The sequence below is a fragment of the Mus musculus genome, chromosome 2, assembly GCF_000001635.26.
Source record: "Mus musculus strain C57BL/6J chromosome 2, GRCm38.p6 C57BL/6J".
Classification (NCBI taxonomy): domain Eukaryota; kingdom Metazoa; phylum Chordata; class Mammalia; order Rodentia; family Muridae; genus Mus; species Mus musculus.
The window spans coordinates 103,252,729-103,266,886 of record NC_000068.7 but is presented as its reverse complement, the minus strand read 5'-3'; the positions used below and the strand labels follow the sequence as shown (position 1 = coordinate 103,266,886).

Below are 14,158 nucleotides of genomic sequence, written 5' to 3'. Positions count from 1 at the left end.
GTTTCCTTCTTACAGATATTACTACAAACGAGAAATCCTGGAACGTGTGGATGGACGACGGCTGGTCTATAAGTTTGGGAAGAATGCTCGTGGATGGAGAGAAAATGAGAACTGAGGCTGCCAGCCCTTGGGACACAAACCAAAACACACAGCAAATGGATTCTGATCAATGAAGAACCGGACGTAAATATCTCAAAGACTACTTTTCTGTGATATTTATGTACCATGAAGGGACAAAGAAAATCTACTTCTGACGGGAAGAAGGAACACTACAGTTGATAAAAAAAAAATTATTTTGTTACTTTGAAGTATGTCCTTTTGTGGGGAACAAATGTACACAGTTTTCTGTGAACTATGAAGCTGTATGTGATTGTGATTTGCTGTTGCCTCTTCGTGAAGTTCTTTTCTACCCCCAAGAACAACAGGGCCTGTAGCCTTGTGCTTCTTGCTAAGAGGAAGGGATAGGAAATGAGGGCATTAAATGTTTTCAAGTGTAAAATGGTTTAGAAAAGAAAGGCAATGTGTTCTCTGCACCTAAGCATCTGTGTGACCTCAAGAGAAATGGGATTGGGTAGGGAGGACAAAGTCCAGGGTCTCAGATTGGTGGGATCAACCCAAAAGATGCTGGGAAGTTTGACTTGAATTGGGAGATAGTGAGTGGAGAGTAGGAACTTTGACAGTCCAGAGTGGCCTATAAGCACAGCATGATCACAGGACTGGGAACGTTTAAATACGGCAGGTGAAGAGTTTATCCTCAGTTATGGACAATTTTCATGTAGACCCTTCATCCTTGAATGGTTGGTTAAAAAAGTCAGTTACCACATGCAGTCACTTCTAGCTATTGAAGAGTTCAGTCCAAATATTGAAAATTAAGTGGGACAGGAAAATAGTGGCCTGGAAATGATCGATGAGCATGCTCTTGTATCTCTGTAGTTCAAGGTTTCTCCATGGGTAGAGTTGCCATTTGGGGTTGGGTCATTCTTTGTGGTGAGGGTTATACTGGGCATTGTAAAATGTGTGGCGATATCCATGACCTCCATCAGCATTTTGTAACTGTGACAATCTGAAGTGTTTCTAGATATTGTCAAATGTCTCTAGGAGGACAATAGTACCCTTGAGCGAGGACCACCAATTGAAATGGACAGTATGAAGGCAGTCGTTCAGTCTCAGAATAGAGAGATCTATAGACACTTCTAGTCTCTAGAGTAAAGCAAAAGCAAGACCTTGAAGTCAATATATGTTTATTTTTTAAAATAGTAGGGACAGCAGGATGAGAATAAATGGAGGAGATTCTTTTCAGAGCTTCACATGAAAACCAAAGTCAAATAAATGCAATGATGTATGGAAAGTGCAAGAGAAGTTGTTTGCACAGAGAATGCAGATATTGCAGAAGACAGTGCCTAAGGCAGAGTCTATGGATGTCTCTGTGTGATTCTCTCTCTCTCTCTCTCTCTCTCTGTGTGTGTGTGTGTGTGTGTGTTTGTGAAGTTACTAGGGGCCTCTGTCAGTTTTCTCTCTGCTTCTCCTTCCCTGTCTTTCCCTGGCTGTGGTCGAGGATGGCCAGACCACATGTCTTGGGTTCATTTATTCCTGGGTTCTCTTATTCCTGTAACTGGATTTGACCCTTCCTACACCTACTTCATTATAGAGCTATTGCTGTCAGAGAGTAGGTGAATCTGGAGAGGACCAGTGGGAACAGTTCTGCAGATAAACAGATTATGCTGTTGGCTGAGAGTGGCAGTTTCTTGGCACCCAGTTCCCATTTAAATAGACGGGAGTATTAAGTTCTCTGCATATCTATTGTCTTGGCTTGAATTTGCGGTGTTTTCTATGTGCTATTCATGACTTTGAGAATTCCAGGTAATCAAGCTATGCCAATTTGGGGTGTAGTGGTGTGCTTCCCACCACAGTTTGAAAAAAAACAAAACAAAACAAGACATGAAAGTCCTACAGAAAAGCACCTCTTTCTTTAGGGGATCGTTACCTAGTTATTAAGTTCATCTGAGATTAATTGGCCACAGGATCACTAAATATAGTTTCTTGAATATTCCTAAGTGTTCTATTAGTGGTTTCCATGGGAACTGAAATCAAGTAATGGACCATTAATACTTCACAAGACTCAGATCATCTGAGACTCCTATAGGACTTGATGAAATTAAGCAAGGTCCTGGATCCCAGAAACAGGTCCACAGGTTCTTCGGTATGCCGAGCAGGAGAGACAATGCCTGAGTTTCATTCACTGAGCCTTCCTTCAAGTTCCCAGCTGATTAGACTGTAAGCTCGCCAAGGGCAGGGAGCATGTCTGATCACCTCTGTTATCCTCATACCTGGGATGCAACAGGAGAACTTCTCATGAATGAATGATGACTGTCTTCTGGGAGACTCCTCTGGCTGGGAACCCATCAGTCATATTCATAACTGGGATGTGAATCACTTCTTCAGAACAGAGCATAATAACTAAACCTTCCAGGATGAGAACATTTTACTGTGACACTCTCCTTTGCCTCCCACCTATGCTGAAAAGAAATTCAAACAGCCTGCTTGGTTCCACATGTCAGTGTCTGCTGGATGAGAATTCTGTTGCTTTTTAGAACTGTGAGACTTAACCTGGTTACAAGATGCCAGTAACGAACCCTTGATCTATTTAATCAACGAAGATTATAAATGTGTTTATATGATGTCAATTGCTATTTAAGCAGGAACCCATTTTCAGTTTTGGTATTTAGGGGTTGGTTTTTATTTTTTGTTATTTTTTTCTTCCTTTTTGAAAAATGCTGAGGGATATTTTGATAAGGTTAGTCATGCATGTTAGGTTTTCATTTTGCAAGTATGTCTTTTTTAATGTATAAAAATATAAGAAAAGGGAGAACAGTAAGAAGGGGAAGCACTTACATTACTTTTCAGTACTTTATTAAAGCACCTACTGGGTGCCTTGTGCATAGTGAAACACCATATATGTGAGGAGTATATGTGAGAGAATAGACTATAAAAGTCACACGATCTGGACCTGCAGAGGAATACTGACTAAGAGAAGGAAACACCAGCATGGCAAACTTAGTGTTAACAGGTGAGTTACCCTCAGCTGGGGACTCAGGACTCAGTTTCTGGAATAAGGGAGACCATTAAGAAAACCAAACTTCTTGGAACTGTATCTCACAAACTTTTGAAACATGTAGACTTCAGAGTTCAGCTGAATTTGGATTAATCATTCTGTAGCTATCTGTATAAATCTCACTCTTCTTGCCACCTGGCTTCTGGGTTGATAATTGGTGGGCGACAACCCTTCTGCCACTGTTTTATTTTTATTTTCATTTTTATTTTTATTATTTTTTAAATCATGACTCTTTCCCCTTAAGCTGTTAAATTCAAACAATTTATGTTTAATGAAAGAATTCTGTTTTGTTTGTTTGATGGGTCCCAGAAAACACTAATAAAAAGCACAGAGGCCATGCTGGAGATGTGTTTCCTTCCTTGGGATAATCCACCCTACAGACTAAATGTTGTAACAGAACATGGACAGCTTTGGTATCTGCTTAGCACTCAGTGGTTTTCTTTCTTTTTAAGATTTTTTGTGTGTATGTGTGTGTGTGCCTGTTTTTCTGAATGTAGACCATGTGTGTGCAGGTGTCCTTGGAAACTAGAAGAGGTGTCAAGTTCTATGGAACTGTAATTACAGGTGGTTGTGAGTACCAACGCAGGTTCTGAGAACCAAATCCAGGTCCTCTACAACAGCATCAAGCACTTTTTTCTGTGGAGCCATCTTTCCAGTCTCCACTTGTTGGCATTTATGTCTTCTGTGCCAGACATAGAGCATGAAACAGACAAAGATACTCAGCTCTAATGTAGCTTATATTCTTTTAGGTGGAAATGGATAAGGAAAATCAAACCTAGCACATCAGATGTGTGGACCAAGGGAAAGGATTGGAGAGGATAAGAAGTGGAGTTGTGTGGCTAGTTTAGGGAGGGCTGAGAAGACATTTTGGTAAAGGACTAAGAGTTATAAGAGAAGGAGCCTTAGATGACTGGAAGAGTGTGGCATACCAAACGACCAGCAAATGTGAAGGCCCAGAGGCAGGCATGTTACTGTCATATCTAATGAACAGTAAGTAGACTTTGCAGAAATAGACTCACAATGGTTGGGCACAATGAAAGAGAAGCCAATCAGGGCAGACCAGAGCACAGAACTCCTGGAGGCACACATGAAGGGTCCAGTCCTCAATTTGTGTAAGGTTGGGGAGTTCAAAGGTTCATGCTTTAACTCACAGTTCAAATGATGGTTGTCCCAAGAATGAACTGTAGGACAGCATTTGGTGCTGGGTGTACATTCTCAGTTGTGGGATGCAGCATAGCTTCCTCTTTCATTCTGCCTTCTAAGATAATGCACATATTGTTTTCAATACCTGAGCTCTGCTCTATGATGGCACCTTTCTCTCTGGACCTGAGTCTGTCACCTAACCCCACGGGTGTAATGGAAATAATAGCTAATTGCTTGGGTAATATATACAATGCAAGCTGGTGATACGTTAATTCATTTTATTGAGCAAAATAGTGAAAAGGTTAACCAACTTTCTCAAAGTCACAAACTAGTAATGAGTCTAGCATTGTTTGTTAGCGAAGTCCAGGCCCTTGCCCTGTTTCTCTAGTTTTCTCAGATGCTAAGGTTACACACAGGCACACACACACACACCCCACCACCACCACCACTACCACTACCACCACACATGCACACACACAGGACCCTTCTTTTAAGCATATTGGGATTTCTAAGTTAGATTGTGTTTTCCAGAGCTAAATACTATAGGACTTCTTGGGAGTCTTTATTATGTTGATATGCACTGTAGATCTATAAGAGAAACAGAAAGCACAGCCATTTCCCAAAATCTTTTGGGATGGACTATTTCCATCAAAGAAGATCTCATGATCTACTTTTGAGCACCCAATTAAGTAATTTTTAGGAAAAGCTTCTGAAATATGGATGAGGTGACCTTTTCATGATCTGGCCAAATAACTATGCTGACATATTTCTGTATGCCAATTTAGCCAACTTTGGAGTATGTTCCTCTTCCTCCTCTTCCCCCTCTTCCTCCTCTTCTTCCTCCTCCCCCTCTTCCCCCCCTCCTCCTCTTCCTCCTACTCCTTCTCTCTTTTTTTTTAGAAGAAATTTCTTACTAACTGTATTGTTTATTTGTGTAAATGTGTTTTAGTACCTTTTCAGTAATCAGAAAGAACATTTAACTCTCTGGAACTACCCTTCTAATACTATTTACATTAGGTAAAATTCAATACATTGAGCATCTAGTTTCTTACACTGCCCACCTTTTCTGTGCTGGATAACCATAGATGGCTGGTGGCTCCTGTACTGGACAGACAGGATGCATACATCACCATCATTGGAGAAGAGTCTTTAGATCACACTAGGATCTGAGATGAAAGGTGAGCCAGAACAACTGCCAGGAAACAAGAGGGAGGTAGAGGTAGAGGTAGAGGTAGAGGTAGAGGGAGAGGGAGAGGGAGAGGGAGAGGGAGAGGGAGAGGGAGAGGGAGAGGGAGAGGGAGAGGGAGAGGGAGAGGGAGAGAATATTAAATGTCCTTGTATTTGCTGGAATGATGACAGTGTCTTCAAGAATAAACAAGTTTGATGTTGCTGGTGAAGGCACAGAGTGGAAGGATTTGATTATTTCCAACCCCACAAGTACCCTGAAGTTATTAGTATGACTAGCTTGAGTGTGGCTTTTTGGCTCTAAATATTGGCCTTGATGGAGGATGGTTGTTACAGGAACAGGAATAAGGTCCCCAAATGAGAATGGCTGTCATGCCCACCATGAGCTAAAAAATGGCAGCAAAACTATTGTCCTTCTTCTTTTCAGGAACACCCTCTTGTAACTTAGTCTAGCCCTGTCCCTCCTCAGTAGCTAACTCTCATCTGTAGTGCACACAGTCTGTTCTCTCTGTGCACATTAAGGCATTGACAATGCTCTGCTGAAGGTCATTGGCCACCCATTGTGGCCGGGACTCACTGTTCACTGTTCTCTCCACCTGCAAAGCCCTTCCTGTCAGTCTTGATGTAACTGGCTCCTCAGAGGTCTCCCTTCACAGTCACCTTGTCAGATACATTTGCTCCATCTGTCTGCTTACCCCATACCACCTTCTAGTAGGTTTTTCCATGTTTCATGTTGTCAGAACATATAATATCTGCCATTTCATTTTTCTGTAATTTTTATTTTTTTGAAATTATAATTTTATCAGTTCCTCTTATCCCTTTCTTCCCTCCAGCCTCTCCCATGCACTTACCTTGCTCTCTTTCAAATTCAAGGCTTCCTTTTTATTAATTGCAACACATATACACATGTAATTCACACACATAGGCAAGTTAGTGATATATTAATTATCTTATATTGAATTAAGTGGCAAGAATGGCTCACCCACTTTCTTAAAGTCACAAGCTAGTAGAGAGTCTGACTTTGTTTGCTATTGAAGTTCAAGCCCTCATCCTGTTCTCTAGTTTCTCAGAATCCTTAATGTGTTGATGTACATTGTGAATCTGTAAGAGAAATAGGTTGCAGAGAATGTGTGTGTGTGTGTGTGTGTGTGTGTGTGTGTGTGTGTGTGTGTCTATTCCTAAATACATAAGCACACCTGTTCAGTCCATTTTCAGTTCATTATTTTATCATTTATAATGCTTACTTTAAGTGCTAGGTTGTAAGTCATTAGAGAGAAGAGGCCCAACACCATCACCTTCTGAGAGCAAGGGTATCCCTAAGCTAAGCACCAGACACCATCAGTGTCAGTTGAACATGTAAGTGAAGGGCCTTATTCTGATAGGACTCTCTCTCTTCTTTGCTGTTAGCTAAGCGGGAAGTTCACATTCCCTTCTTGCCAATGATAAATCCTTCTAGGCAAACGTGAATCTTCTTGGTCATGTCATATTCCTTCCATCCCTGACCCAGAGCATCATAAGGATGCTCCGTTTTAATGCTGATGTCATCAAACCTTCCTGTGTCATAATCAACTACTGTCCTCTGCCACACAGCAAGTCAGGAAGGTCACCCATGCTAACGATTAAAAGGGTTGATATGGAACTAGAGGTTATGAATTAGCGCCACTGGACATGACAACTGCAGAGTTCCAGTGTCCCTGAGGCAGAGGCCTCAGAGATGAAGCTTGGGAAAGGCTTTGTCAGCTCTTGTCTCTTCTCTGCTCTGCCATGCTTGTGTGTGAGCAGGCATGTAAATGAGTCCAGCTCTTCTTTCACTTGCTCTCTGCACCTTTCAGTGACCCTACTTCTTTGTCATACTCTTCCTTCCTCTTGCTCACCAATCCTTTCAAGACTCTCTCTCCAAACCTGCCTCTCCAGGTTGGTGAAAGAGCCAAAAGAGGACTTGGTCCAGGACCAGAAATGGTGCCACTTCTCTGGAAAGCTTAGAGGTGACAATAACAAATGGTATTTACCTAAGAATTATTAGCACATCAACTGTTCTCCCCTTTATGGTTTAGCCATGTCATTCAACACTAATGGACTTTTCCAACAGCAAACAGAAAGAGAAGAAGGAAAACAAACAGTACGTTCACACTAGATAGAGGCAGTGATCCCTGCCGGACCTGGGAAAACAGAGGTGATCTCTCAGGTTGGGTCTGAGGACACATCTCACCTGAGCCGACGGTTACAAGACTCTGGACTCTTTCCACTGAGCTTTCTCCTGCAGGGAAAGCAGGAAGACCTGAACAACATAGCCTCACAGTACAAGAGGAATAAAAGGCATCTCACTTATTCGACTAATTCCAATTAGGTATTGATGACAACCCTGTGACAAGAACTGCCGGAGGCTGCCACAGGGCACCACACCCCAAGGAAAAGGTCAAGTGTCTGCTCCAACCTCATATAGTAGGTCAGTGTCAGAGGTCACCTGACATCCAGTTCCACTATACCACCCTGCCTCTATTGATGGCCAGTCTGCCTTTACAAAGGAGAATAATCTCCAGTGGCCAGGCTGGGAAAACAGGTTCATAGCACAGCCCACACAGGCCTCAGAGTTGTAACCATCTCAGCTTTGGGTTCTCAGGAACAGGCAGAGAGTGCTAAGCTGGTATGAGTACTGTGTTGGGGGAACCAGCCAAACTGTGATCAGTGTTAGGTAACTGTGGAGAGACAGGACACTGGTCCTGGGTTCTAGTCCTGGCTCCACTGTTGATGTTAGGAAGTTTGTGAAATTCTCTTATGGTAGTTTACAAATCTGCAAACTGACGGGTTGAACCAAGCATCTCTGAAGTTGCTTCAAGTAAAAAAGTGCTAGAACTTACGAATAAACATTTGAATTCAGTCCATGATTCAGCCAAACATCATAGAAATGGCTTTTTTTCATGGTCCTGGAATGGATTGTGGAGCTGAAGTGTTCACCGAGTCACCTCTGGTGGCTGTGTAGTTTTGGAGAGGCAGGAGGAGAGTGTAGGCAAATGCATCCAACACTGGATCTCTGGACATGCATAACGTTTCTGGAGAAGGCTGCCCTTTCATGTCTGAAAGTTGAATGTAGAGTTTTATTAAAACCACAAATAGGGGGTGGATATTGCTCGGTGGTTATAGCACTTGTTGTTCATGCAGAGGACCTGGGTTCAGTTCCCAGCACCCACACGGCAGTTTGTAGTCATCTATGACTCCAGTTCCAGGGACCTGGCACTCTCTTCTGACCTCCACAGGCACCAGGCACATGTGCTGTATATGCAAAATACTCAAGCACATATAATAAAGAAAAAAATTTAAAAGCACACATAATAATTTGAAATTCAAAACTCATGAAAGACATCGCCTTTTCCTGAGACTCTTGGGTCCCCAGAGTGTCAGTGTAGCAATGAGACTTCAGGCCTGATGACCTCAGCAATGCCTGGGTCAGACTAGACCCACTGCGACATGACCCTGCTTCTATGTGTCGAGTGTCACCTGGCTCATGGGTTCTACCTGGTCAGAGCTGGTGCATCTGAAAGTTGCACAAGTATTCCAGATACTAGACTTTTCATCTACAGAACTGAAATTTGTTAGTAAAATTTATTAAATTTTATTTTAGTACTAGTTAACACCATCATTAAAATAGGTGGTGAGAGGGGCTTATGGTAAATATAGTCTCTAAAAGACATGGTAGGAACAAAACATCAGCGGCCAGAAGCTGAAAGCCTGTGGTTTGATCTTTTGAGAGTATAGTTTTTCCCAATGTAAAAGAGGCATAGAACATTAAGATCGTAGCTAGTCTGTTCTGAGCTATCACTGGAAGCTTTTGCTGGCAGCTAAGAGTCTACAAAAGAACTAAGGAAGTCCAAAGGGGAGAGTAGGGAGTGAGGGAAAGGAATTGTCCTAGCAAATGAATGGAACCCGTTTGATTCTCTATAGGATGGTTTGAGGCACTGGGTACTGTGTAATCCCAGGACAAATGGAGACCAGAATCCTGAGTAAGAGAAACCTGAACTACTATTAATAAAGATGACTGACAGATTTTGCCAGAATTTTGACTGCAGTTGTCTATGAGCCAAATCTAACTCTCCTGCAGCTTCCTGGGAGTCCAGCTTTCAGATGCACCAACTCTGATCAGATAAGGCCCATCAGCCAGGTAACACTGGATGTATAGGAGCAGGGTCAGGTCACACCAAAAGGACCACAGGCTGCTCTGTGGGGATGATTTCTAGTTATCTCTTGGTATATGTCAGATTTGAGGAATTTCATCAACTTCTCTTAATTCTCAGAGTCAGACAAAAAATATTGCAATATTTAAACAGTAGGTTCTAGGGCCAGATCACCTGTATTTGAGTTTTGGCTCAGCTATGATATTAATATCTCTTTTGACCTATGTAATGATATGTTGAACTACTCTTGAATATCTAAAATAAATCTCACTTGATAACGCTGTGTAAATTTTTTGGTGTGCTGTTGGATTATGATTGCTTTGTGGTATTTATTTAATTAGGTTTTTTGAGACAGAGTATCTCTACACAGCCCTGCTGTCCTGGAACTTGCTATGTATTCCAGGCTGGCCTTGACCTCACTGAGAGCCACCTACTTCTGCCTCCCAAGATTAAAGTTATGAGACACCATGGCCAGCTGCTTATACGTTGTTAAGTTTTCTATCTATGTATGTGAGGAAAACTGATCTTCACTTTCCTTTTTTTCCCGTTTGTTGTTATGACTTCTGTTTCAGTAGTAGGATATGAATGAGTTTGACAGACTTCTTTTCTTTTCTTTTCCTTTTTTTGTAATAATTTGCAAAGAAAAAGAATTCTAAAATTCATATAGAACCCCAGAGGAGCCCAAGTAACCAAACTGACACTGAGCATGAAAAGCAGAGCAGGAAGCATCCCGTTACCATGATTTCAACAGCATCTTTGAGCCTACAGTAGCAACAGTAGCGAGGTGCTGTCGTAAGCATCAACCCTGATGCTGACGGACCAGAACAAGAACCCAGAAACAAACCCATTTAACATGCAGTCACTTAAAGCTGTCTTGTTTGCTCCCCTCCCCATACATCCCTTTCCCATCTTCATGCCACCTTCTTTTCTGTTTGTTTTGTTTGTTTGTTTGTTTGTTTGTTTGGTTTTTTTTGTTTGTTTGTTTTGTTTTTTGTTTTTGTTTGTTTGTTTGTTTGTTTTGGCAAACCACTGGATTCAGCTAGTGCTGTCTGGAATGCTGACAGATCTTAGTTTGGGTCTCTTGCAGGTTAGTAGACCTGCAGCGAGCTCCCGAGCACAATGGCCACATCTAGGAGATGGTATTTCAGTAGCATTCTTTGCTATCTTCCAGCTCTTACACTGTTTTCATCCCCTGGTCTTTGAATGTCTTTGAGTCTGGGTAGGTGGTGTTGATAGAGCTGTCCTGTTTACTGCTGAACACTCAATGGTTGCTCATTCTCAGCACTTTGACAGTTGTGAATTGCTACATTCACTGCTGCCCAGTGCGTAAAAGAGGCTTTTCTGGACAAGGCTGAGAGCAGCACTAACCTTTGAGTATAACTATAAATACTTAGAAAGCACACTGACAACCTGTCAGCTTAGTTGAACAAACAGTAGTAAGTTACCTCTAGACCTTAGAGTCCCGGGCCCATGACCACCTACCCAACCCCTGCACACTCCACCAGCTATGGGATTTCGACCAGGATTATAGCACCAGATATGAGTTGTCTACTATGGAACCAGCCTCAAATACAAAGGAAATGGTTAGTTACCTCATAACCGTCATGCCATTATTATACGTCTTGCCTGTAGTTGAGTTTGGCAGCATTCAAGGGTCTCCACTGAGCAAGGTCATTGATGTCTTTTCTTCCAAAGGGCCCTCAAAGCTCTTTCTGGTACTATGAAGTCTAGCTAGCAGGGAAGAAAGTCTTAGGCCAGTTCTAGCTTGATTTCTCAAAGTCTTGCCACCAAAGTGTCTTCAGCAATAGGGTCTTGCCATCTAGATATGGTTGGCAGCTAAGAGCAAGGGCACCCGCTTATGTTGTGTGGTGCTTCTGGGCTTCCCTAAGTGGTAATTTACAGTGAGGGATCCCACATGTTAGCCACGAAGAGCACACATGATAGAAGGGGAACCTTTTTAGAAAGTGCTGTTCATGAACTGGGGTCCATGGTCTGCAGGCAACTGAAACTAGATCCCTAGTTATCGCCACAGAAAAGAACTCAAAATGAGTCCAGATTCTAAATGTAAGATCTTAAACAATAAAGTCGCAACGTTGAAGCACAGGGGAAACAGATCAAGGGATTGCCATAGGTGAAGAAAGAACTGGGTAAAACCCCCCAAAAGCAAGGGCAGTAAGTACAAAAACAGACAAGTGGGGTTGCTCTGAAGTCAGATTCTTGTGAATCACCCCAAAGGAGATAATGGAGTTTGGGGCAAATTATTCATCTGATAAGGAAGTAATGACATGCAGGATGCATTAGGAACTCCAAAAGCCTAACAGCAAAAATAATTGTCAGTCCAATAAAAAAGAAAAAAAAACCCTAAACATAAACATAAAAAACCCTAACAGCTCTTAAAAGATACAAATTGCCATGAAGTGTAAAAATATTGTCAGTGTTGCCTTTAGAATACATCTTTGTGACAAGATTATCTTTTCATCTTTTTTCTTCATTTTTTTTCTCTGCCTTTTCGAAAACTATTTTAAAGTCCTGGTCAGAATCATTTAAGGATATTTCTGTATTTTCAGTTTTTCTCCTTGTTTTGGTCTCTTGAATCTAATAACTTCTGATGGTACTTTGTGTAAATGTGCCAAGGTTCTGAATAATGTTCTTAAACAATCATTAGAGCATCTGTACATTTGACTGAAGAATTTAATCCATTTACATCCAATATTATTACTGGTAGATAAGAACCTAACTACTGTCATTCTGTTAACAAATGTGCATTTTAAAATGCATCCTTCTTTCCTTTGTGTCTTTGTCTTCCTCTTTCGGCAGTGGTCCCGGGTGGTAAGCTTTCGTTTTTTTCTACATATAGGTCTGTTTTGCCAGTGTGCTTTATTCTTTCATGTGCTTTCATAAGGGTAGATGTCATCCTTTTGATCAAATATGAATCTCTTTAAATATTTATTGGAAGACCTCTTTGCAGGTGATATGTTTCTTCAGTTCTTGCTTATTTGGGAAAGACTTGATTTCTCCTTTGCTTAAGCCTTAGCTGACAGTTATTTTCCTTTCAAGATTTCTAGGTAGATAACTTTCGCCTCCTCTTGCTGTGCGATGTCTGCAAATGCATCCTCTGCTGTCTAGTGGAGATTTCCTGTCATGGGATCTGATGCTTTCGTCTTGCCATCTTAAGAATTCTTTTTAAAAGTCTGGCATTTGAAATTGTGGTTGAGTTTGCGGGTCCTTCGGATTTTATGAATAAATAAACCCCCATCACTTTTAAGAGCCAAGACTCAGCTATTATTCTGCTGTATAGATTCTAGTGACTTTTGCCCTCTCTTCTCAAATCCCTAGCATGCAGATATTTGTTTATTTAATCGTGTTCCGAGAGGCTTGAAAACGGTCTTTTTTCTTTCCTTTTTATTCCTTTCCTTTTCCTTTCTGACTGGATTTATTTCAAAAGCTCTTGGTTCAATTTATGAAATTCTTTTTCTTGTTAGATCTAGCTTACTGAAGTTCTCAATTACAGTATATATTTAGATTTTGAGATATTTAGCCATTGTGTCTGCATTTAAAAAAAAATGGCTTCTGCATATTCTTTAAGAGTTCTCACTTGGGTCTCCCCCACCCATTGCACGTCATTGAATTTTAAATCTGAATTCCTTGTGTTTCTTTAGGATCATTATTTTGAATTTTTTTCCAGGCATTTTATTACATTGGGGTTTGTTGGATGCTCTTTTGGGATACCCTCCCTTCTCTTCTTTTTCCTCCCATCCTCTTTTTCTCCCTCTTCTTCCCTTACCTCCCACTCCTCCGTTGTGTCCGTCATCAACTTCTTCCTGAAGAATCTCACTGCATACACCTGTCTGGACTTGAACTTGCTCTATGGTCTAAGCTAAAATTAGACTTGAACACTTTCTCTTTTAGCCTCCCAAGGGCTTGGACGACATGTGTCTCACCACCTCAGTTTCTGCTGTCTATACATCGGGTTCTGGACATTGGGTATATGGCAGTCTCTTCTGCTGTCATTGAGTTGCTTTTATATGGAAAACATATTTCTCTCAACAGTTTGTGAGCTCTCTTTAGGTAGCTGCTTGGCTTCAATGCTAAGTGAGTGCAGAACCCTGTCCTCTTCTCGATTTCCTCAGTTGTCAGTCAGTGGTATCTGCAGGTGCTTAACAGTATAGAGACTATAAGTATCTATAGATGTGGCACTAGATAGATGTAATAAGCTTCTACATGCATGACCATAAACCTTCTAGAAGTACATATGATAGTAATGACAGTTATGGTGCTTGATGTGTGGGCCAGAGAACAGCATGGCCTCACATCTTGAAAACTAACACTATGGGTGCCAGGGCCTTTAGTGGTAGCAGCTATGATGCTTAGTGGTTCAGGTCACCAAGAAGTCGTCTTAGGCCTGCAGAGGAGGATGAATTAGGGTAGCAGTTATGCACCAGGAGTGAGAGAAGAAAGTAGATATTTTGAATCCTTGGGTACCAAAGGGTGAACATGCCAATTCCCTTGGTTTGGTAAAAGTCACCTATTTCTTAGAGTATAGGGAACT

At 41.5% G+C, this 14,158-nt stretch overlaps 1 protein-coding gene across 9 annotated transcripts in view; it reads left to right on the top strand.

The window, feature by feature from the left end:
- Ehf (ets homologous factor) overlaps positions 1 to 3,456 on the top strand; it is a 39,845-nt gene extending 36,389 nt beyond the window's left edge. For 8 of the 9 annotated variants that reach the window (XM_006498703.1, XM_006498699.1, XM_006498697.3 and 5 more), the window contains exon 9: positions 16 to 3,456. In XM_006498703.1, coding sequence (XP_006498766.1) covers positions 16 to 115 — 100 coding nt within the window. In that variant the 3' untranslated portion in view covers positions 116 to 3,456. The remainder of the gene's footprint in view (positions 1 to 15) is intronic. The other variant, NM_007914.3, reaches the window with a different exon arrangement.
- Positions 3,457 to 14,158: the final 10,702 nt, after the last annotated feature.